The following is a 25575-nucleotide window of genomic DNA, read 5'->3' as shown; positions in this document are numbered from 1 at the left end:
TATAAGATGTCACAAACTTGAATATACAGGGATTAGTTATGGTGCTTAGAAATCTTGCTGTGAAGATATTCCCCAATAACCATGAAGCGTATGCAAAACCTGAACAGTGATAGATGAGTACGTTCATCAGACTTTCTCTATTTCTAGAACTGCCATGCATTTATTTCATAAGTTCGCAGTACAGCTTTTCACTTTGATCACTGTGCTCTGAGCACCTGTACCTGAAGAATTAGATTCTTAAATGCTGTGAACAGACCAACTTCTGTTAATTGCCGTCCCCAAAAAGGGGGCAGAAATGAGCAGACCCTGAAGTCTTCTGTACCCAGTGTATTGACTAATGGAGAGTGGGTTAGTAGCTGATGCGAAGCATCCCATTTCTCCTCATTCACCTCAAGCAGAGCAATAAAATACTGATTGCCTAAAGGTCAGTCTATTAGTGTTTTGGGAGGTTGGTGTTTGGTGGTTGTTTTGTTTCTTGGTTTATTAGTTTTGGTTTGTTTTTGTTTTTTTTTTCTGGGAAGCCAGCAAGATCTTAAAAAATAATGATGCTCATGCAAAACTTAAGATGATAAACTCCTTTAGAGGAGAGCAAAGTCTGTCCAAGTACAGTAGAACAGAGGGACCCTGTGACGAATAGCAGATGTAGACTAAAAGGAATATGTTTCTGCTCTGTGCCCTTATGCAGGCTTAGAAATGGTCAACTATGGGCTCTTTGATGGTGAAGCCATCTCTGTAGATACATTGCATTAGCTGTCCTGGTGTGATGGTCTATCTGATACAGTTTGTTCTGAGTAAATGCAAACTCACTGTGATCCTGATGAAAGAAGAGATCTGTCTTCTACTGGGAAGCCAAGGCCAATGTGATCCCCCTTACAGAAAGGTTGTACCACTGCCTTTGCCTCGGTCCTAATTGTATGACCAAGGCTTTCAGCCAGCACTCAGTTCAGAAAGGGCTTGCAGCTATCTGCAGCATAACGTTAATGATCAACCTGAAGGGGTCCTACAGGAAAGATGGTGAGGGACTGTTTATGAGGGAGTGTAGTGACAGGACAAGGGGCAATGGGTTCAAGCCGAAGGAGAGTCGATTTAGATTAGATGTGAGAAAGAAATTCTTTACTGTTGGAGTGGTGAGGTACTGGAACAGGTTGCGGATGCCCCACCCCTGGAAGTGTTTAAGGCCAGGTTAGATGAGGCTTTGGGCAACCTGGTCTAGTGGAGGGTGTCCCTGCCCGTGGCAGGGGCATTGTAACTAGATGATCCTTGAGGTCCCTTCCAACCCAAACTATTCTATGACTCTATGCACCTTAGGAACCTAGTTGCAGATATATGTAAAGGAATCAGGAAATGCCGTGAGTAGTGCATTGCAGTAAACCAAGCAAGGTAAAAAGTCAATGACAAGGCACCCTCCAAAGGCACATACAAATCAGGCTAAGGTTTGATGGTTATCATGAGAAATAGAATGTTTATCAAAATATAATTTAAAATCTTTATGTGAGATTGTATGGTACTCTTCCTCAACTGAATCGGTATTAGGGTGTGTGTAGACATAGGTAGGATGTCTAGGAGCTGGAGCTTTCATATCGTGTTTCTAAGAAAAAAATAGGAACAGAAAGAATAGCACACAGTAGATTCACACTTTGCAAAGCAGAACCTGAGAGGAAAAAGGAAGGGAAGGGAGAAGAGAGGTGAAGCTTGAGTTGGTTCTGAACGAAATGAATGCATGAAAATAGTTATTTAATTACATTGTGTTCCCAAGGTGATTAACTCTGCTAGGAAGATTAGCCCAGGCCTATTGTTTGGCTAACCAGCAAGACAGGAACCGGTGCCTTCTGTGTGGTTTAGTGTTATGCCCTGAGGCATGGGGTTTTCACAGGTTTTAGAAGTCCATGTATTTTCTCATCACAGAACCAATACAATCACACATAATGTCATAGCGACACTCCCGACTCATAACTGCAGCATCCTCTCTGACATCAGAGCTTGCAAATAGTCAGTCCATGTAAATGATCCAAAGAAGAAACTGTCAGGTTGTTATGTCACTGAGCTAGTAGTTGCAATATGTTGTAAATAAGTGTAGGAATAATACTTAGTGTGTCCTTTACAGGAAACCAGACTGAGAAATTTAGAAGAAAAAGTTTTCAGTCTAGACACCATTAAAACTTTCAGTAGTTATCAAATTGGATGTTGCTTCTACAGGATCACTAGTCTAAACAAGCTGCAGAATAATTCTAATAGGAAAATGTAGCAAAAACTAATTTTTTTTTTTTCTTCACACTAGTGGACAGAGTTAGTCATACCCAAAGACAGCATCAATATGTCCTCTCAAAAGTGGTTGATAGTGTTCAAGCCTTTATTGGAAAATTTGGTTTCAACAGTTTGTAGCCGAACAAAATTATTGTAATAAGCGCTGGTTTGTTGGGTTTTTTTGTTTTGTTGGGGTTTTTTGTGGTTTGTTTTTTTGTTGGGTTTTTCCCCCTCCCCCCGTGGATGAGAATGCGGTATATTAAAGCAGTGGCAAATTGTGTTGGTAACAGTAATAACCCAAGTCATATTTGTTAGGATTATTGACAGAGAAAATAATTGTGTTTAAAGACAATTTGAATGTGCTTGATAACAAAACATGTTTCAACCCGCTTTGATAAATGTGCATTTGCATTTCTCCCATCTAGTATTATATTTTTCATATTTCTGAGCACACGGTATAACCCTGTTCACCCTTGCCGCCTAGCCAAACCAGCAAATAAATAGGTTTATTTGACAATAACAGTTTTTTAAAAAAAACATTCAAAAGTATAGTTTAAAACTGTTCCTTTATAGGGTAAGTGTTCCAGAGTAAAAGATGCAATGCACATTTCACTGCTTCAGTCAGAAACATCAAACAAGCATTTTTAGAATTTTCCCAATGTATCAAGATCAACTATTATAAAAATATTGCTCTGTGAGGAATTTTTTTAAAATGATACGTAATAAAGTGCAAAAACCATTATTAGATCTGCAATTAATGTTTGATCTACCAAGGTACTGGTGTACATTCTAGAACAGAATGGTTATAGAAATGAAAGTTCTTTTGAAAAAGTAAGCAGAATATTACAGAAACTGTACTGCTCCAGATCATGATATTCATATAAAAAAACCCCCACACCCCCCAAAAAAACCAAACCAACACAAAACACCCCCCCCCCCCCCCCTATTTAATTTCATTTTTATACTGGAAAGTTACATTTTGTCCGCACTGGTACAGGTTAGGGGTTGACCTGCTGGGAAGCAGCACTGTGGAGAGGGACCTGGAATCCTGGTGGAAAACAAGCTCTCCTTGACCAGCAGTGTGCCCTCGTGGCCAAGAAGGCCAATGGTATTCAGGGGTACATTAAGAAGAGCGTGACCAGCAGGTCAAGGGAGGTTATCCCCCCCTCTACTCTGCCCTGGTGAGGTCACATCTGGAGTACTGTGTCCAGTGCTGGGCTCCCCAGTTCAAGAAAGACAGGGAACTACAGAAGAGTGTCCAGTGGAGTGCTATGAGGATGATGAGGGGACTGGAGCATCTCTTTTATGAGGAGAGGCTGAGAGAGCTGGGTCTGTTTACTCGGGAGAAGAGGAGACTGAGAGGGGATCTGATCAACGCTTATAAATATCTAAAGGGTGGATGTCAAGAGAATGGGGCCAGGCTCTTCTCAATGATGCCCAGTGACAGGACAAGGGATGAGGGGCACAAACTGGAACACAAGAAGTTCCATCTCAACATGAGGAAAAACTTCCCTCTGAGGGTGACCGAGCACTGGCACAGGCTGCCCAGAGAGGTTGTGGAGTCTCCTTCTCTGGAGAGATTCAGAACCTGCCTGGATGCGATCCTGTGCAACCTGCTCTGGGTGAACCTGCTATAGCAGGGAGGTTGGACTAGATGATCTCCAGAGGTCCCTTCCAACCCTACCAATCTGTGAATCTGTGACCTACTGGTTCAGTAACCTTTTGTCTAAGAGGAGAAATGCAATCAGATCTGTAAGAGTAGTAACAGATTCCTAACAGTCTTGTAGAAACTGTGGCATCTGTGTTACTTTAGTCAATGCTTTTTAGCTCATGCCTTGAAGACTTTTAGCTGTCACACAAATTTAAGTAGTGTGTGACTTTTTTTTCCACCTGCTTTGAAGCAGTACTGATCTCATTAGAAAATTTCACAGCCAGCAAATGTGAATGGTCTTTCTTCTTATACTGAAGAAATTCAGTCCCTACAGTTAAAGAAATTCTATTCCTGTATTATGCTGACCGGTAAAACACTCAATAAGCTACAGCCTGGTTGTTGGTTGGTTTTGGTTTTTGTTTTTGTTTTTGTTTTTTCCTAAAATGTAAGTGATAAAGAACTTTTCAGTGTTTTCAAGTCTTACATGAACATATTGTTTTAGCTGAGTAGGTGGCCAGGACATTTTAGGTGTTTCATAATGGTATATGAAGTATCTTTAGTTTCTGAAAACATATTTACTTTTTCTTTGGATGATATTTTATCATGCATAAAAATTGACAAAGTTCAAAATTTGTTATTTTTTATTATATGTTGTTTGAGTAAATGCATAACTGAGAGCTAAGAAACTCTTGATGGCTAAACTTGCTTCTGAATAAAATTAAAGTTAAGTATTTCTAACAGTACTCACACATTTTTCAGAAACCTTTTTTATCAAGAATCTGAAGCAGGAGTTCTGGCAAGAGATGTGGTTTTGTCACATAGGCAACCATGAAATCGGTACAGGTGACAGAGGTTAGCTATGAGTATTTTTGTGATACGTAATGATATGTTACTACTACTGTCATGACTATTTTTGACTATTTTTATGTTTTAAATACATAATACCAGCCACTAACTAGTCAGGCACTTTCTCTGAGCATACATCTTCTTTATGCTCTCAGAACAAATCCTTCCTTTGCCTCTGGTTTAGCTCTTGGGGTGGAATTGCCAGCTGGTGAATTTTAGACTGGTTGGAATGGTACATGTTAGTCACTTTTATAACATATCTCCTTGCTATTATGAATTACAGAATTTCCAATTTGTAATAAGTAGAATCATATTAAGAAATATGGATACTTTAAAATTTTGAAAATCCTTCTGTTGTGTGTGTTTTAAGAAATTCTATGAAAAATTATGGTCATTTAGGATCAGGGGTACAATCTTTCTGACAAATCTTTCTGTGAGCATGACGAGTGAGAGATTACAATATTCAAAATATACCCAGTGTTTATTGCAGGAGGAAGGGATGGGCATTCAGGTTAGGACGAGGACTAGTAGCATTGCAGCAGTTACTGAAGAACCAGATTTATCACCCCCGTATGTATGACTGTGTGCAAAAATGTCAAAATAGTCACTTCAGCTGCGTTTCACGTAGTAGGAGTGGATGGCTGCGTTTCAGCGGGTTGTGTTAGAGCTCCCCAGAGCTTCGGTACCTGAATCTGCCATTCTTGGTGTAAATTTGCAACGAGTGAATTCCTTCTCTTTACCGGCATCCTTTGGTGTATCTGCTGGCTTCGTGTTTTATTTTGGTTAAAATAAGGGATGATAAATGAATGATAGATTTTGGCATGCTTCGCTTTATGAGATCAAATATCGGTCTCTGTAAGAAAGACAAAACGCAGTGTGTCAGGATCAGATCATGTCCACCATGGCTGGGTTCTCAGGAAATGCAGAACTCTTATAAATCTAAATTAGAATATTTTCTGGTAACATGAAAATCAAGTTATCTTAGCAAAATGGATTTTACATTTGGGGCTAGAATAAAATTGATTTTTACTTAGTGATGCATTAAACAGTTTTCACCTCACTTAAAAGCAAATAGTTGTCTGACTTCCACTGGGACAAGCATGTCTATACTGCAGTGGGCACTCTGAGTTGATTTCTTTTTTTGTTTAAAATGTTTGGTTTTAACTGTGGAATGTAGTTTTGTGACTTCCACTCTCTGAATCACCTGGAAACTTTGTCATCACTGTAGAGTTGTTTGATATATTCATATTACCTGAGATGGCAGCCAATTGTTATTAGCTTGCAGGCAAAGGAGATTCCCCAGGACCACTGGATCAGTTGGTCTTCAAAACAAAGGATGAGTCATTTAATCCCTTGGTGAACAGACCTGTTTTCCATTATTTCGTTCTGGTTTATCTTCTTTCTGTGTTCATTCTTCGAGTCATTTGGAAGTGCATACGAGTGCACTAGCGCTTGCTGTATTTTGATTTCAGCATATACTGTTCCTCAAACAAAATAGTTGCTCAGCTTGATATCTGAAGGTGGCCTATGTACTTGCTCGATATACAGCAGATATGGGCTTTTCCTTCCTTCAAGTAGGTGCATTTAAAATTTTGTACTTCTCACTTGCTGTATGTATCAAATGCAGTAAGCGAGAACTGTTCGTTGTGCCTGGTGAAATGCTTAATCCCAGTTTCTGCTCAGGTCGTAATAACTAGAAATAAGTTCTGCAGTTGCTTAAGTGCAGAAGGGAGTTGTAGGGTGAAGGTTTGGATGACAGTAATAGGATTTGAAAGATTTCTTTTTTTTCTCTAGTCTTTGTTAGAAAAAAATAATCTTAAATTGCAGTCTGCATTGTGTATGATGGTGTAGCCTAGCACTCCAAAAGACATTTTGTCACTACTTCTGCTTTTCTAAAATCTAGTTGGAATCAAAGCTGCCACTTACGTAATAGTGTTCACCACAGAGGTCTCAGAAGGTGGCACCTGAAATATACTTCCCAAGACTCCTGGAGAATGTATGTCTTTTTTTGAAGACTCTACTTTGCAGGCTCCCTTACTCTGAGACGCTTCTGTAATGTTCTCCTTTCAGGGATGCGTCTTTTTACAGCTGCTTTGTATTTTGTTTCCTAAGAAGCATCATAGATAATTCATATTGTGTTTGTGTTTTGATTCCCTACATTTTCTATTGTATTTCCTTTAAATCCGATTAGTCAATTTTTTTCTTAGACTAAAACAACGGTGGCGCTCACAGCTATTTGTCTTCCAGAGTGCTTAATCCTGGTCACTTTTTTATGAAACTCCAGTCCACCATAATTTAAACAAAAGAACTAGAACAGGTTTTCATCTGTGATAAATGGACTTGAAATTTTGCTTTTGTAATTTTAATTCAAAAGAGAAGCAATTCCGTCTTCTGATGACAGTGTATACGTACCAATTGCAAAGTTAACTTCAGAAGTTTGTTTCCAGATGTAAGTGTATAGTGAAGTGGGGCAAAAACTGATGAAGAAAAATTATGACAAAAAATAAAGGAAGTAAAAAAATATTAGGGTTTTCCTTTAGGCAATAATGTCATTGTCCATTATAGCAAGTGACAAGCAGCTTTCTCAAGCAGTCTGCCAGTCTATCTTTGCAGATGCAGTCGGCATGGCATGCTGTGAAGTGAGTGACATCGAAGAAATGAGCAATCTGTTTTTGGCAGTAGAGAAATATTCAGGGTCCTTGTGTTCAGTTGTAATAAATCATAGAAAGAGAGCAAAGAGAGTGCTAGACTGTGTGTTATGCTGTGGATTTCATAGATACTAAAACATTAAATCTAATTATTACTTTTGAGAAGAGACATCTGAATTCAAAGGAATTAATCTACTGAGCTTTTTAAATAGAATATTAATAAAAATATTGCAGGAAAATTTCCTAGTACCAAATGAAGCATTTTGTGTGGAAGATTTTGGGAGTTTTAATTTATTTATTGGGATATAAGACAGGGAGTGATACATTTTGTCAATAAGAATCAAAATTATGGAAACGCTGCTCTGGACTCCAAAAGCTGCACTAAAATTACACATTAAAAAGTAGTTACAGCATCTGCTTAAATTTTTAAACCTGTATTAATCTGCATATGTGGCCCAATTATGTTCTATATCATAATTGTTTTTCTATGTTTTCAATACTTTTTGCACTATTTTAGGAAAACACTCTATAGTTTCAAAATTATGTTTCTTTCCTTACATGTCTTGAGTCTTTTCAGTCAGAATTCTAAATATCAGGTTGAGGGGTATCAGGGGTTTTGTATTCTTTACGCAGTACAATTACAGAAAAATAATGATGTTTCTTTGGCCAGGAAATCTAAAAATTCCTACTCTATCTTCAGGAAAATTTCATGTTAATAGAGCTGTTAATAAGGAGAATTATGACTATTTTACACCTACCACTTCAAATATATTTCCTTCTTTGGAAAAGGTATTGGAAATTTTACATAATGAAAGAAAAGTCCTTTAGCAATGTATTAAATTTCTTGATTATATTTGAGTCTAATATGCTGAACAATGCTGACATGGCTGGGTGAGTTTCTAAATGTATTTTATTTTTCTCTGATTTATTATCAGAGGATAATATCTGCACTAGAGAAACATTGCAGTGAAAGAAAAGAATGAGGGGAAAGCAGAAAAGAAATTATTGAAATAATATGAGTCTTTTGATTTGGAAAGCTGATGAAATGCAGCAATGGTTGGCAGTCCTTCTTCCTCAAATTCACTAATTGACTGTGATTGGAATAAATGAGTCTTTTCCCTCTCTCTTAATTTTAAATCTTAAATTAGTATGAATCAGCAAAATCATTGCAAAAAAACATGAGGTGAAAATGAGGTGAAAGCATAAATATTTTGAAATAGGAACAATATATTCAATTTCCAATTCTTCTTGAATGCTACAGAAAATATTAAATTCTGCATTTCATAATTTGTCTGCAAATTTAATAGACATATTTATTTATTTTTCTTTTTAGATCTGGGGGTTTTATATACAACATCACTTGTTGAGAGAAATATAGAGCATTTCACCCATGAAGGGCAAAACCATAAAATTATATGAAATATGAAAGTATTTTCCATGAGTAAAAGAAACATAATCACACTTTATGGGTGTGATGTTCTATTTATTCTATGGAGATTAATTTCAGTTTATGTTAGATTAAGTCCCTTTGCTTGTAAATCTTCTTTATTTGCTGCTTCAAAGAGGTGAAAGGAAGAACTGCTGAGAGTTAAAGTTCACATCTAGAGCTTTATTGTGTAATATATTTCAGAATCTTTTTAAATGGTTCACTTTTGTTTGATATTGTATTGGCAGAATGAAATGTGAATGTTGGTCTTCCAAATAGCATCCTGATGTACACTATATCCATTTTGCCTTTTTAGTTGTATATAAAGACTGTTCACATAATTGATCATTCATTCATGCTTTACTATAGTAGCTTCTGGTATGGCTTGTGGTATATTTAATATGAAAAGACAGTTTTATGTATATATACATGAATTATGTCTGCAGGAAAATATAAATACAGAATATGTATGTGTGAATTTATACATTATATAGTTACTTTAAAATAATTATTTTATTTGGTACAGTTATTTAACACCCCCCCACACACACTCACATTATCTATAACATTTTGGCACATGTACATAATGAAAAAAAAAATAGGGTTTTTTTTCATAATTATTTTCCTGCAAATAACAAATTCCCTGCTCAAACACATTTCTTTCTTCCTTACCTTCAAGAAGTATTTTGATGTTTCATTGCACAGCAAAGACCAATAAACCCAGGCAGTTGTCAGAGATAATTTTAAACTATTATAGGAGTTTATGCCTCAGGAGATGAAGGATTAAGTTGGTTTTCTACATTCAATATATATTAATAAACGATTTTACGCAGACGTGGTATCTGTTCTTACTAATGAGCTAATATGTATTATATTGGTATTTCATTGATGCTGCTTACTTTAAAATGTAATTTATATAAAATGCAGTTGACACCATTGTTACTTTAATCTCTCTGTTTTCAGTTATGCATTCAGAGCTTAAATTGTGAAGCTTTATTAGTAACATTATTGAAGTTTTAGTTCATTATTTTACTTAATTTTGCCCCTCTTCTTCAACAAAATAATTTTGGTTACATTTTTAATAGTAATTTTAAATGTGCTCCTCTAGAGACCTCTTACAGTGTGCTTTTGGCAGCATACTGGTTTTTTTAAGGCTCGTTTCCCTTTCTTGTATTTCTGTTAACTTCAGCAGAGCAGTCCAAATACTCTGTGCCACAACAGTCAGTGGTCCTGGGAAAACCAGTCAGAAAACTCCATGGCACAGGGCTATCACTTTAATTTGCCCATGACCTTTATTTTGGCTCCTCTGCAACGCTACAGATCTCCACTGCCAAAACCAGTCTCAAAACAGAAAAGTTGCTACCATCACAAACATTTACCACAGCCACCAGAAGGCAACAAGCATCTTTTACTACAATAAATCTTCGTTACTTCCGAAACAAGTCACACTCTACATGCAAAAGAGCTGGAGCATCTCAGCCTGTGCATCTAATCCTTTGTTCATAATTTGTGGTGTGTACAAAGCATGCATTGTCCTTCTAAGTGTCAGTGTTTGGGTGACTCAGTCCATGAACACCTACCGTGAATACTGTGCTGCCCCATTGCATATAGGTGTTCTGGGTAGAAGTACTGGAGTAGAGGCAGCTCATACACTTTTCTTTGATTTTTTGTTGTTATTTATATTGCTACTTATCTAAGCAGTAGAACAACCACATTCTATAACTCTATTCTCCCATAAAACCTACATAATTTTATTTTATTTTTATATATATAAAATATATATTCACACATATTTCACACAGGTATACTTAAATTTTTTTGAGTGGAGTCGCAGTGTACATACATAAGTGGTCCAGATAGCTGTGGTGCAAACTTCTCAGATATTTTATAAAATAGTGTTATTGGGATAATTCATACTCACCTTGTGGAAGTAATAGTGAGCTTGGATCACACATTTCCTTCCTGACTTTTTGATTGTTGTTTCACTGGGAAGCTAAAGATGCCCTGATCATTAGTTAGTGAGAATTCCTCAAAAAAGAAAAAAGGTATCAACTATGCAACAGAATCCAGCTGCAGCGGATCGGTGGTATCATCTCATGATCACAGTCAGGTTAGAGTTGTTCAGGAAGCACCTAAAATCTAGTGCTACCGTTGTGGATTTGGGATAAATTGTTTAATTTGGGATTTCAGAAGATTGAGCATGTAGCCATATAGGAGGTGATTTCTTAACGGGGCTTTCCTTTGAATACTTTTTAGGATATAGCTGTAACACAGGTCATATGCTAAAAGAAATGATGGATCAGATACTTGCTAGAGGATATGAAAGTCCACCCCCTCCTCAGTACAACTGATTCAAAACTGTTATTTCAAGTTCTGAGATGTAAGCACTCTCTGTTATTTAAAAAAAAAACCACTTAAGGATTTTTGCTCATGTCTATGTGTGCCTCCTGTAGTGGCCAGTGTAGCGATGCAGTTATGTGGTATCTTTAAAGCTAGGCTGTGTCTGAGATTTTATTAGGGGTCTCTTCTTTAAAGTCAGTTTCAATATCCCTGTGTTTTCCAGGTATTTTTCTTCATAAGACTAGGGAATAAGATCTTTTCTGAGGAATTGCTTTACAATCTTCCTGCCGCAGTCAATAACAGTCCTCCAAGATAGAAATAAATTTTCAGCTTCATATCCATCTACTCTGTGGGAAATGAAATTCTGTAGAAAGATCTGTTATGCTGATCTGCCAAACTTCTTGGCTCATAAAACCATCTAATCTCTCTGATTCTAATGTAGGGACAAACAGGAATTTTTTTATGTGGGAGTAGAGTCCCCGCCTAGCCCATTTTCTCTGAAAATATTTCATTTATAAAGCTTGGGATCAGCAATGATCAATGTCTCATCTGCCAGGGAAGGAGAATGTGTTGACGTACTTTCTGAACTGAAATTTTACTCAACAGCCCAATTACTCAGTCCGTGGCTCCATCTCAGCCTTCCTTCTTCCTTTCTTTTATTTTATTCTAAGTGAGATAAGTACCAGTTACATCTGTTCCCAAGCAGAAGTATTCAGTTTGTGTGTGATTCGGAGACACAGATGTTATGAAAATAAGAATTGTAGTGTTTTCCCACCCAGGAGTGGGAAATTCTTTAGATGTGGTCTCCTGTTCTCCTCAGTTAAAAGGACTGCTCTGATACTGGTGGAAATCTTCACAAAGGTTTGACGTTTCCTTGGAATATAGCTTGAGTCTGCACTGACAATACTTGATAGGTGTTAGGCTGGCAAAGAATAATGTGTTGAAATACAGGAATCTGAAATCATTGAAACCTATTTTTTAATTTTTTTTTTTGTACATGTTAAATACTCAAATAAATAGAAAAGCTTATACCATTTAATAGTTGAGTTTATTCTGAATTCTGATCCCTATTGTATACACTGTCAGCCTTTTCTCACCTTAGAATAACCATGTATTAGTGTTTTCTATACCTGCAGAGCTGTTCATGGCAATTACTTTGCTGTGTGGACTGCAGGAAAGGATATACAGATTTTCTATCGCCATCTTTAAGAAGTTTTGCATATATTAAGTAAAAATGCTTTCCATTGACTCTCCACGTATGAATGTATTTTTTAATCCATGAGCTAAGGTATTTCCATTATGCCCTTTTAATGTTTGTAAATCTTCACTTAAACCCTTGGTCAGCAATTTTATGAACTTTATCTCTGTGCAGATGTCATTCCTGTTAAGCAGTCATGACATAGTAAAACAAATCTAATGCGGATATCCTCTACCTTGCATTCTTGCCATAAAGTTCTGCCTGGGAGGACCAGATTAGTAGAAGGCCATATATATTTATCTTTAACTGTTATTCTTTTTTTATATATATAAGGTTGGTAGTCGTGGACATGAGAGAAATTAATTTTAGGGGCAATTATGTGACTTTCATGAGACACTTCATGCAAGATATATCTATGGGAATATAGGGATTTTCAAGAATGCATCCAAATACAGCATTTTAATCACTGTCATCTGGATAAGAGGAATTATCCATGTAATTAGTTTCAAATGAACTTGAAAGGTGTTGCTTAATGTGTAAATTCCATCTGAGACACAAATAAATAAGTACAAATTTGCATTTAAATGATTTTTGGAAACACTTGAAGTTTTAAATACCATCAGAGATAATTTACTTCATATTCTGACGTTTCTTTCACTTTCCAGTTTGGAAAGTGCGAACTGAGGGCTTGAACCCTTTATACAGTTTTAAGATTCACAGTTTTAAGGTTCACAGTTGAGTTACATTTCCTTTGGGTTCATGGGGAAACTGTGGGGAAAAAGTTGGAGCTCAGGATCTATTGCTTTATTGAAACAGCAGAGGCAGGAGCAGTCTGACTCAGAATGGGACATAGATCTAGGCCGATGGAAAAAAGCCCTGCCATATTTAAGTATGTACAACAATAAAATATGTGTAGCTGAAGAGGGAAAGGTTGCCCAGGTATTATCTGATCGGTTCCAGCAAATGGAGTGTGGGGTGCAGCCAGCGCATGGACCTGCTGGTACCGGTAGTGCAAGAATAAGAGGAGGACATTCCTGAACCACCTGACGGTGATGCTGGCTTGGGGTCTGTCACTGCCTGTGGCAGCCAGAGCTCCCCTGGACCAGGAGACAAGCACTACTGGTGGATTCAGCTCCACAGGGTCAGCCAGGATTGATTTCCCTGACCCTACACACAGCATTACTATGGACTGGAGGCCGCATAGCCTGCTCCATTGTTAGCCAAGACCACTTTCCCTCTAGGTCTTCACACGTTTTAATTTGGAACCATAACACTTCATTCCCAGAATCATCCAGAGTTGCTAATCATTGAAATATTCCTAGTTATAACAGTGTTTGTAAAACTGTGTGATTCAGAGCAATTTAATTAATCATTAAAAGCATTAAAAAATTTTCTACTGCTCTCATACATATCAGACTCCTAATAATATGTTTACAGTGCTTTGTACTTCAGATAATCCTGCTGAAATCTTTGGAGCTGCTTGTCATGTGTATATTAGTTAACACCAGTAAGGAAGGCTGAACCTAGCACATTATAATCATAAACACAGTGTTCTTGTCAAGTACAATGAGAGAAATCAATTGCTGTGACAATAATTGCTATTTGAAATAATGTTTTTTTAAAAAAATAATTGTTAATTTATTTTTATTTGAGTTGCGCTTGCTTTAGAACATATCAATTAAAATGTGCTCTATTTGCCAATAAAAAGATAGTAAATAATATGTCAGTAAAATAGTTCTTAGAAAAACGTATACGTGATCTCTTAGGAAACTTTTGCAATATTCATTTAAAAACATTAACTTAGATATGAGACTTGTTTTCTTTGCACGTATCTATATTAAAAAGGTTTTAGTCATCAGGTTTTTTACTGAATACTATTATTTTTTGTTCGTGTTTTAAACCCCCATAGTTAGTATGAAAGAGAAACATTAATACAGTGTGGGGTCACTGTTAAGATTGCTGTTTAGTGAAGGGTGCGTTTTTGTGCTCTTGGCAAGGAAAGTGAGATTAAGGGGCATGAGGTTTGTGGATCCAGACAGATATTTATCGTCTCGCTCAGCACAGCAGGGTTCAAGTAATTAAGCACTAGTTGCCTTGACGGCTCAACTCCTATTTTCAAAAAAACACTTGGGTGGAGCTTTTAAAATATGTGTAAGTACACATGTGTGGGCAGTCAGTGAGAGTGCTATGCACCTAAATAACTTTATGAAAGTAACCTTTGGGTGCTTATGTCTCTATTAGTAAGCAGTGGGGACGAATAAGAGATCATCTGTTGAGTAAAGTAGTGGTGAGGACCTGACATCCACACTATATGCATCTTGTCATTTTTTTGCTTTGGACTAGGTCTAGTTTGGACTGAAAAGCCTATTTGAGTCTGGAACGTACTTTGCACATCCAAAGGTGGGCTTAACCAGGGATAGCTTAGGGACTCTCTACCACACTCAGCCGGGTGGAACTACTGAACTTTGTCCCCTGTCATAAGATGAGTAAACATGACTGGTGCTTGAAGTAGAATCCCACACAATTTTTAATTTTAATAGAATTAAAAGTATACCAGATTTAAGGTAGTTTGAAAAAGTGTTTGCTTTCACCCAATATGGAAATTTATACTGAATTATTATGGAAATTAGAGGCTTAAGTAAAATCATAGAAACAACAGCTATTCATGCATGAATGTTTATATGCATTTTTGGACATTTTAATTTCTCTTTGCATGTTAAATAATAAGAGAATGAGAAAAGAAATAGCAAAGGATGGAACATTTTGTTTTGTTCTGTTTACCTTCCATTTACAATATTGGTCCTTGAAATATTTATATTTAATTCATGCAATAGTTCCTTTTATATCACTGCAAAAATAAGTAAATTATTTCATTTCAAAAAAGATACTCTTTTGATACAATATGTAACTTATAGGCATTAATATGTAATTAAAAAAAAAAAAAAAGGAATTCTGTAGTGTGTTTATAATGCATTCATAGAGCTTAAAGCACAATTCTGTCATTAATTCATCTAGTCCAACCACACTGACCACAGATTTTCCCCTGTATTTATCCCTGTAATCTGAGATTGTTTAAAGGTGATCTACAGGTTTCGTTTTAATTTGCAGATACCAAGCAGCAACACGTCCACTAATTCCCTTTACGGTTTGTGATAAATAGATGCATTGAAAAAATAGTTATGCAGGCAGCAGTTATTCCTTGCAGTTTTCCTTTTGTGTGTTCTGTTAAATCAGTATTTCTCTTCTCATACCACCCAGAGTCCTTCTGGGAAGATCATATGTCAAGCCTGGACCTTACTGCTAGATCTTGTTCTATTGCAGCCCTTCCGTGGCTGCTTCCCAATGCTGCATTGGACATAAACTACTTCTATTCAAGGCTTCCTCTTCAGTTCATCCACTCTCTAATTGTTTACTGTCTCCTAATACTAAGATGATAACTTTCAGTCAGCCTGTAATACACGCTTGGTGATGAATTGCTTGTTTTCAAGCATGCTTTTTTTAGTGTTTCCCCCTATTTTGTTCCACATGGTTTGAATGGGCAACAGTGCAAAGCTATGTCATTATCTTCTGGCAGATCATTTCTTAGTTCTAGAGACTACAAAATCCTGATAATGCCTGGACTCCTGTGGTGTTAAGTGTGTCTTAGCATGATAATTGTCTTATTGGAAAGATTTACATTCGTAAGCGCAGAAAATCATTCACTCTATCTGTACTGTGGGTCAGCGTTTCACAAGCCATCTGCATTGCTGAGGCATCTATCTGTGTATTCAGATGTCATTCAGAGTCTCAACTACTGAGTCAGAAATGGTGGACCAAATCTATGACCATGTCGACGAGTCTGTGTAAGCACATTAATTTTTTTGTACTCCCTGTTTACCATTCATCCATTTTCTGTATCTTAGATTATCTGGTCATTGCAGCATAGTCAAATCTTGTTTTTTCAGGATATCTAACATTATTTTATGATATAGTAAATAAATCATCTGAGTTTAATTCAAATGTCTACTTCCAGCCGTTGTTTCTTACCATGCGTTTCTGTGCTAGGTGAATGAGAGCCTTGATATTTTCTCCCCATCGAAACTCGTACACACTGTAGGCAAGTCACCACTTGATCTTTTTGAAAAGTGAAATGATTGAATTTGTTAATTAACTGTCAGTAAAAGATTTTCTCCAACCTTTGAATATTTTTATACTCTCCTCTCAATTCTCTCCATGTTTCCAACCTCCTTTAAAAAAAATGCAAATACCAGAATTTCAAGAACAAGTCTGATAATATCTGTTTTGACAATAGGTTGTAGAGTGATAAATTCATCTCCCAAGTACTGCTTACTACTGCATACTTGAGTATTAAAGGTTGTTTAAACCCTTTTTGTTTCAGCATCCCAGCAGCAATCCGTACTGAGTTGGTCATTCACACTGATCTCTAGGTTATTTTGGAAGTTATTTCATTCAAAGGGGAATCATAGAATCATAGAACCTTAAGGTTGGAAAAGACCTCTAAGATCATCAAGTCCAACCGTCAACCTAACACCACCATGTCTACTAAACCATGTCCTGAAGTATGAGGCCTGGATTCCTTGCCCTTGTGAATACAACTTAGCAGGCGTTATGTTTAAAAAAAAACAATAAAAAAATTTGCTGAAAGAGGTGCAATTGACCACTTGGCACACTGTTTGATTTCTTTGTCCTCATTACCATTAACTAATTTTTTTCAGTCTTTGTGTCATGCATAGATCTCTTAGCTATTATCAGTCTCATCAAAACTGACTGGATCTGATACTCTGGGAACCTTGCAAATCTGTCTTGAAATTTCCTTTCCTGATGTTGGCCCCTTTATGACAATTTCTTTTTGAGCTGTCAGCTGGCCAATTTTTAATTCATTTATTTTGCACAGCACTGATCTCTGTTTTGCCATGCTATTTGTGATTGTGTTTTCTTCTCCTCTTACATTTCTGTCTTAAGAAGGAGCTAAGAAGTATCCTGGGGGATTGGAGAGCATCAATCTATACTTGTCCTGCTGTTACACTGTTTCCCTATGATGTTAATGTCTTTATCATGTCTCCTTTCAACTCCCTGTTATTTCGAAACCAGAAAGAGCTTATTTCTACTACCATTCCATTCCCCTAGCCAAGCTGACTGTACTCCTTTATACCTTTTAAGTTCGACTTTTTGTTTTTGAAATGAGATGATGGGTGCTTCAAGTTACCGACATACTATAGATTTATGCGCTGGCATCCCAATACTTTCTGTTTTGTTCTTTATTCCTTTTCTAATCTCTCCTAACATCCTATTTGCTGTTTTGACTGCCGCTAAACATTCAGTTGATATGTTCAAAGAACTATCTGCAATGACTTCAAGACCATTTTCTTGAGTGGTAATTGCTAATTTAGAATCTATCATTGTGTATTTGTAGCTAGAGTGTTTTTTTTTTTTTTCTTGTGCACATTGCCTTCAGTTCATCGGCACTGAATTTCATTCTCTTATTTTATTGCCAAGTCATTCAATATTGTGAGATCCTTTGCAGTCAGCTTTAATTTTTATTGCCCTAAATAAACCAGGGCTATTATCTCACCACAGCCTGGAACCAGGTTAGTTTGACAAAATCTATTTTCCATGTCTGTCTTCTCTTCGTTAACATAAATTTTGATATTTTTTCCTCATGATTATTTGTATTAAAAAAGAACAGAGAAGAAAGTCAAATATTTTGTGTTTACTTGTGAAGAAACACTTGTTTCTAATTTTGACTTTGCACACAAACCAAATGATGTTTTGACTGACAACAGGACAATTCAATGTGTAACCCAGCTCCATTGACGTACAGAGCACAGAAGCAATTTGCCTAAAGTTTTTCAGCCAGAACTCTCAAGTGTTTTGTTTTTTTTCCTTCTACAAGCTTAAGAGAATTATTCAAGAAATTAATAAATGTGAAGGACAGAATTTTCTAGGGAAAGAGATTCAGTTCCTGGTCATAATGAAGCAGTCACACAGTGAGTTAGTTTCTTAGTTTCTTGTGTCTGGCTCTCTTGAACGTATTCATCTTTTCAAATTCCAACTTTGAGTTCATAATTTTAAACAGAGTTGCTGATATTTTCCTAATTTAGTGGGGTTTTTTGAAAGACTGAAGAGGAGGAGAGGAGCAAGTGAGATTGCTTACCCTTACTTCATGCACAGCATGCTAATTTATAGCAACATGTACTCCGGTGCTGCCCCTAAGCTTCTGTTGCAGTTACTAGCTAGACAGTACAATATATGGTAGGGAAAACCTACCGTATACTGTAGTATGCTATTTCTGGGAAACAGTATTTGTAAGCACCTATTGGTTGAAAAAGCTTAAAAAGATGTTGCTGCAAAACTGGATTTATTCTGGTGGTCTGGGTGGTTTTTGTTCTGCTTTTCCCTAGACACCAAGTATAAATTCACGGTCAACTTGTGCTTGCTTTCAAAGGAGACTGGACAAAGGGAGACTGCCAAAGATAAATTTTAAAAAATGAAATCAGTGCATCAACTGGAGTGATGCATTAAGCAAAACAGTGATCATTCTCTGATGATCAGTTTCTGTCATAACATTCTTTGTGCTACTTTGATATTTTGTCGTACAAAACTCTTAAGGGAAATACTTCTAGTAAGAAATACTGTGTTAGTAAAATGGTATATCAATTAAAATGTTCTTACTGTTCATTTCAGTGAAGATCCATGTAGAAAGATGATTTACACTAAGATTCATCAAAGTGTAAGGTTGAGATTTCTCTTCTGAATTCCCTAAGGTTCTTGAACTAGCACTTGCCCGCTCACATCCTTTTATTACAGATCGTTGACTCTTCCAACAATTTTCTGTTGGCAGAATGGTTCTTAGATCCATTGATCAGAACCAATCAAAATTCCAACTATTTTTGTTTTTTAAAGGATCTGTGCCAAAAACAATAAAAGCTCAACGCAGTATTTAAAATGGCCCTACAAGGAGAAAGGGAGAATATATCTTCCTTTCCATAAAAATCCCTAAGTCCCAAAGAGCATTAAAAAACTGCTAAACAAATGCTGGTGGTTGACATTGGCTGTTAAGAGGAAAGTCAAACTTTGCATCTAGAAACAGATCCTTTAACCATTTTTTCCTTTCAGGTTTGGAACAATCAGCCTTCTTGGAGCTAAACAGACAGAATTGTCTCAAGTAGAAAAAAGAGCCGTTAATTTTAATTGAGCACTCTATGCCCAAACCACTTAATATTTGGTACTTTTCGTTTTCAAACTTGGCCTCACTCTGCAGGCTTTCTCAAGGGTGTTCAAAGAAGAAATTGATAAAAAAGAATTTTGAAAGCCTGTAATGAAAAGAGTTTTAAATAAATAAGATGCTGATAGAAAGCCAGATTGATTTGTATTACTTTAACCATCAAGGAAAGCTTGTGTTATGGAGACTGACTTTTGAACATATTCAGAGCAATGATACTTTTTGTTGTCAAATATTCTGTGGTACAGTTGATTCTGTTGCTTGCAGACCAAGGAATGATTGGGTGCTTTCACTCCATTACCTTAATAGTGAGATTAAACTACAGTTGCCATAAACAGGTTTCTAATAGTCTCCGTGTTATGGGTAAATATTGAATGCCATGAGCTGTTACTTCTGAAGATGTATCTTCTAGGTCATAATTTCAGTTCTGTTTACAGAATGATACAGGGAAGCATTGGTATTAACTGTATGGATAATGATTGTATTTTGCATTTATGCACAGTACTTTTATAAAAAACTTAAAAGATCTTCTGATTGCTTACATTAGGTGTCAACTTTAGAATCCTTTTGTTAGTATCCAGAAATTCACTAAAAGAGATTTAGAGTTCAATGATTTTTCTACGAAAATCCTTTCTGGACTAAATTTTAGGACTACAAAAATATTGGAGCAAGAGAGAAGGCCTATGCTGTGATTGTGAACTGCAGAAGTTTAATAATGTTGATTTTTTTTTTTCTCCTGTTGTGTTTTTGGACTATAACGTAGTGATGTTCTTTCAGATGTTTTCCCTGGACAATTCACTATAGAAATACTCAATTTGATAAAACAGACCTATTGCCAACCTGGTTTCTCAAACTAATTATACTCCCTGCATAGTTACCTTTCCTTCATCCCAGGAAATTACTCAGAATTTACAAACTGAGAGAAGTATAAATTGGTACAATTTTTTTGATATAGTTCATCCACTTTTTACATCTGCTAAATGTGGAACATGCAGTGCGTACTTGTTGAGACCATTGTGGGTATGTGGATGGTTGCAATGAAGCTTATCCCATGCTAATGGAGACAGTAATAGCATTTTATGGAGACAACCACGGTATCAGAGGTGTGCATTCTTTTTTGACTTTGAACTTGGATGGTTGACTGTTGTTTGTCATCCTGGTAGAGTGTAGTTTTCCTCTATATTTTGGGGTTCTTTTCAACACTTAAATGTATTTTCATTACTTTTGATACCCTAAAAACATAAGCTTTTTCAGATCATTATGTTACAATTACTTTTTGTTTGTTTCTTTGTAATTGCAGTTGTTTCTTATCCTTACTGCTGGTAGCCGCTGTCGTTTGGAAAATCAAACAAACCTGTTGGGCTTCTCGACGGAGAGAGGTATCAATAACTTTAAGATTATTGTGGTAGCTTTATCTTTCAGAATAAATTGAGACCTTTGATGAACAATGACACTTCCACTTTCTCCTGTGTACACAATTTAAATATCCCTCTAAACTTTTTTTTTTTTTTTTAACCCTGGGCTTTTTGTGGTGAAGAGGAAAACCTTGTTTCTTTCTCCTGTCAAAAAATAAAGAAATTGCATAACTAGGTTGCAGAAAGCTAAATTTTCTTTATGGTGGAATATATAGAATAGGAATAGGTATAGGATAGAATTTCCATGGAAGGGATGTACAAGGATCATCTAGCCTGATCACTTCAGGGCTGACCAAGTTAAAGCATGCTATTAAGACCATTGTCCAAATGCCAGTGAAACAGTGCCAGGCTTGAGGTACTGACCACCTCTCTGGGAAGCCTGCTCCAATGTTTCACCACCCTCTCGGTAAAGAAATCCTTCCTAATGTCAAGTCTGAATGTCCCCTGCTGCAGCTTTGAACCATTCCCACACATCCTGTCACTGGATCCCAGGGAGAAGAGCTCAGCACCTCCCTCTCCACCTCCCCTCCTCAGGAAGCCGTAGAGAGCCATGAGGTCACCCCTCAGCCTCCTTTTCTCCAAACTAGATAACCTCAGTGTCCTCAGCCGCTCCTCACAGGACATTCCTTCCAGCCCTGTCACCAGCTTTGTTGCACTTCTCTGGACGCATTCAAGTACCTAACATCCTTCTTAAATTGTGGGGCCCAGAGCTACACTACAGGGTGAAGCTGCACCAACGCTGATTACAGCAGGATAATCCCCTCTTTTGACTGACTGGTTATACTGTGTTGAATGCATCCCAGTATTATCAATAGTCTCAAAATAGTAGTGCAAAAACATTAGTAAGTTGAGTGAACACAGAGGATCATAGCGTAGCATCTCAGACTTTCTAGGAAGCTGTTCGATGCTGTGACTTTGTATTGTTATCAACAGTCATTGGAACATATAGTAGGAGACAACCCTCTCAACCCTTTTTTCTCCTTTTTTGTTTCTAATTTTTTTAATTCTAAGCAAAATTCTATCTCTATTAATAATCAGTAGTTCTGTCATTAAAACCATGGCACAATTGAAGCTCTTCAATAAAATCTCATACATAAAGTCACCTTTTTCTTTTGTTGTCCAAATCATTATGCCTGTGTTGGGAAATTTGGCCCAAATATTTGTTCTCAACTGTTTAACAAATGATTAAACTTAGATGAGATTAAACTTAGGTTATGTATACTGATACATGTGTATAGTGTGATTCAGATTATGTATACTGGCAGTTTTCATATTTCATTTAGTTCTCATAAATAAGATGCATAATTTTCAGAGTGGTTTTTTTCCCCTTGAAGCTTCTAGTCTTGATAGTTTTTGGAAACAGCACTTGCTTAATGGTACTGTAATCTAGGTGTAAAAAAAAACAACAACAAAGCGCCACGTCTTTCTCTAATTAATTATTTTTTCTTAGTATACTGGCAGTATGAATGTTTAAATAACTTTTTTTTTTTTTTTTTTTTTTAACTGTAGATCTAGAGTGAATTTATATATGCTTTAAAAGTGCCAGGTAACTAGCACTTACAATTTTCCTTCACTGAAATTATAGCCTACTAATGCCCAGGTTTAGTTTTGAACTGGTGCTACAAAGGAAAATGTATATTATCATAGTTATTTCATTTAGGTAATTTTTTAATTCAGATTAGTATTATTAAGCATATTCTCCCTCTAAGGGCAAGTGCTCATGTATTTGTTATTACTTGCAAAATATAGATGAAAGTTACTTTAAATTACAATTTTCTATTCAACTTATTAATATTTCATTTGAATTTCTCTCAATACTTAGCTCATTAATATTTCTGTGCAATATTTTATTGTGATGGAATATAGCACATTAATAAGGTTGGTTTATTGACATATTTAAGAAAAATATGAACATATGAGTTTATAGATCTAGGGGGATCTAATCTGTTTTCCGTGGTTACTCTCCTAGATGTTTGAAATATAGTATTTTTAATGTTGTCTGTAGGCATCATTCTATAAAGAACACATTCTTGTATAAAAAGTTTTTTAAGTTTTCCAAGTTTTATTTTCCTATTGTCATCAAAAGCATGATGATAAGACTGTATGAAAGCTCATATAAGTTGACTGATAAATACAACATAAACATAAATCAGCTTATGTGGAAAAGCAAAATAGAAATACTTGGCAACTAGATTAGAACTCTCCGAGGCCCACGCTTCAGTTCTGATCCTTGGTTTTCCTTGATTATAACTAGAGAAACTTAGTTGTCTCTCACGCAGAAATGTTCCTTGTTCAATTTCAACATTACATGAGTATGTATTTCTTCTTATTTCAAATGAGGTGTGAAGCAGTACCTAGATTGTGGTGGCATTGTGAATTGTAAATGTTTAAGCCAATATCTCCTTTATTTTTAATCTGCTATTGCACATCAGCAGCGGTTCATGTCAAATACACATTTTCAATAACGTTCCACGTGATATTTTCCTTTAATCTAGATCAGAGAACTTGTTTTTATAGGTAGCATGTTTTGTAAGGTTTTGGAATGAAGTGTTACAAATAAATTGTATGAATAGCGTACAAGTAGAAGGCAATCTATTGTTGAAAAGAATTCTGAAGTAGCTACTTTTAAAGCCCACCCACTTAGCACATGAGCTTTCCATCTCTTTCATCGTTCTGGAAAGACGGGAATATTTGACTCTTTAGATGTTACCTTCAATATGGACACAAACTACAGTAAGAAGCAAAATACAACAAGAACACAAGCAAATGTGAAAAACCGTGCCGTTAATAGCTATTCATCCATTTAGTGTTCATCACAGTCTGTTTTCCCCTAGAGGAGCAGAAACTTTGCTGTCCAGTTCTTGTGATCTTTTAGTAATGAATTGTATCAGGCTGTTGAGGTAAGAAAATTTTTTTTTGACGTTTTTGTAGACTTCTATGTGTAGTGAAAATTTAGAACTTTGTACTTTTTTTGCCTTCTGACTTTAATGCTTGGCTAAATTGGGTCATTATTGATTCCAGATTGAATGTAGCATGGCCTCAATCCAATACAAAGCAAAACCAAGTTGTTTGCATTGTGTAGTGGGAATGTCTCAATTTTCCCATTAATTTAGAAATCTTCTCTCCAGTTTCTTTCCTAATTCATTGCTCATTGAGCAAATATTTGCTTTCCACTGCTCAGAGCACTGCCCAAATCTTGCTGTCCGAAAGCAGTTTGTTTGGATTTAGGCTCTATTATATGCACCTGTCAGAAACTACTATATATATATATATATAAATAAATAACTATATTGTGTCTTCCAAAAGACTTTAAATGATGTTTATCAGCACTGAATTTAACTTCCCTTTTCCTATATATATTGGTCTTTCAATTTAATTAGTTGAAATAATTTTTCCCTAAGCCAAGTCATTGAGTTTTGGTAATTTTTTTTTGCTCATAACAAAATTTTGGTTCTTATCTTTTTCCCACTTACGTTGCTGCCTCTTAAGATATACTTTATCTAAGGCTTTTTGAACATCTATATTTAACTCCTGGCTGAGCTTCTCCTCCTCTTTCCTGCCTTCTGAAAGAGCAAGAAACAGCAGATAGACTCTCTCTCACCTTATACCATCTAAGTTATTCATCTTCTGCATTGACAGAAAATAGGAAGTATCATTCTTTTATTTCATAGTTCCAAAAAGATCAGTGAAACTTTGAACAGGAGAACACGAAGAACCTCCTGCCTGGCATCCCTTGACACCTTCCTCCACTCATCCCTCCCATGGATCTGTGACACTTAAACACCCGATTTTTAAGAAAGGCTGAAGTAAGATAGTGAAATATTGCTCATCTGATCCTTGAAAGGAATAATACAGAATATTATTATTTCAAAAGCAGTATTCTTATGGCACTATCTTTCTTGAGAAAGAAACCAGAAGGAACATTCTCATGGGTACCAAACCTTAAACTTCCTTCCTACTTACAGAGCAGGATAACATTTGCAGGCAAGCATGGAAATTCATGTAGGAGTAGACAAAGGGCAAGATATATTTGTTTGTCAAATAAGTTAAAGGAGTTCCTAACTATTGGAAAGTTTAGGAGCAGCAAAGCATTTTTAGAAAAGTCTTATACTACATAAAATGATCAGAGATGTACTTTAGGTTTTAATCTCTCATCCTTCTTTTCCTCCAAAGACTCACAAATCTTTCTACCAGTACCTTTCTCGGTGAAATTTCTCTTGTTAGTTCACTGGATGAAAAACTGAGAGCTGTCATTTTCTCCCAAAAGATTTGTTAGACCTCTTGCATTTTATACCCAGAGTTACCCAAGAGCCCATCCACAAAGTTTCAATCTGAGTCTGCTTTCCTTCTTTATTAAAAAAAAAAAAAAAAAAAAAGATATATCACCTAGATTTACTAAATAAGAAAATTGAAGAGAATATTATTTGTTGTCTCTGCATGTTTCATATCTAAAGTATTCATTCAATCTTCTGTTGAGAATGGGTAGAAGAGAATCTGTTCATAGATCATTTTACTGAAAAGCTTGATAGGTTGCCTGCCAGTTTTGTAGTGGCTCAAAGGTTTTGTCTCATGAACTTCTGATTGA

General features: G+C 36.2%; 1 protein-coding gene across 4 annotated transcripts in view; it reads left to right on the top strand.

The window, feature by feature from the left end:
* Positions 1 to 25575, top strand: part of ATRNL1 (attractin like 1) — a 522496-nt gene that overhangs the window by 275688 nt on the left and 221233 nt on the right. For all 4 annotated transcript variants that reach the window (XM_075757823.1, XM_075757824.1, XM_075757826.1 and 1 more), the window contains exon 26: positions 20876 to 20954. In XM_075757823.1, the coding sequence (XP_075613938.1) occupies positions 20876 to 20954 (79 nt within the window). The remainder of the gene's footprint in view (positions 1 to 20875; positions 20955 to 25575) is intronic.

This window comes from Balearica regulorum, chromosome 7, assembly GCF_011004875.1.
Source record: "Balearica regulorum gibbericeps isolate bBalReg1 chromosome 7, bBalReg1.pri, whole genome shotgun sequence".
NCBI classification, from domain to species: Eukaryota; Metazoa; Chordata; class Aves; order Gruiformes; family Gruidae; genus Balearica; species Balearica regulorum.
Note: the sequence above shows the minus strand (reverse complement) of the source record. Positions and strands in the feature narration are given on the sequence as shown.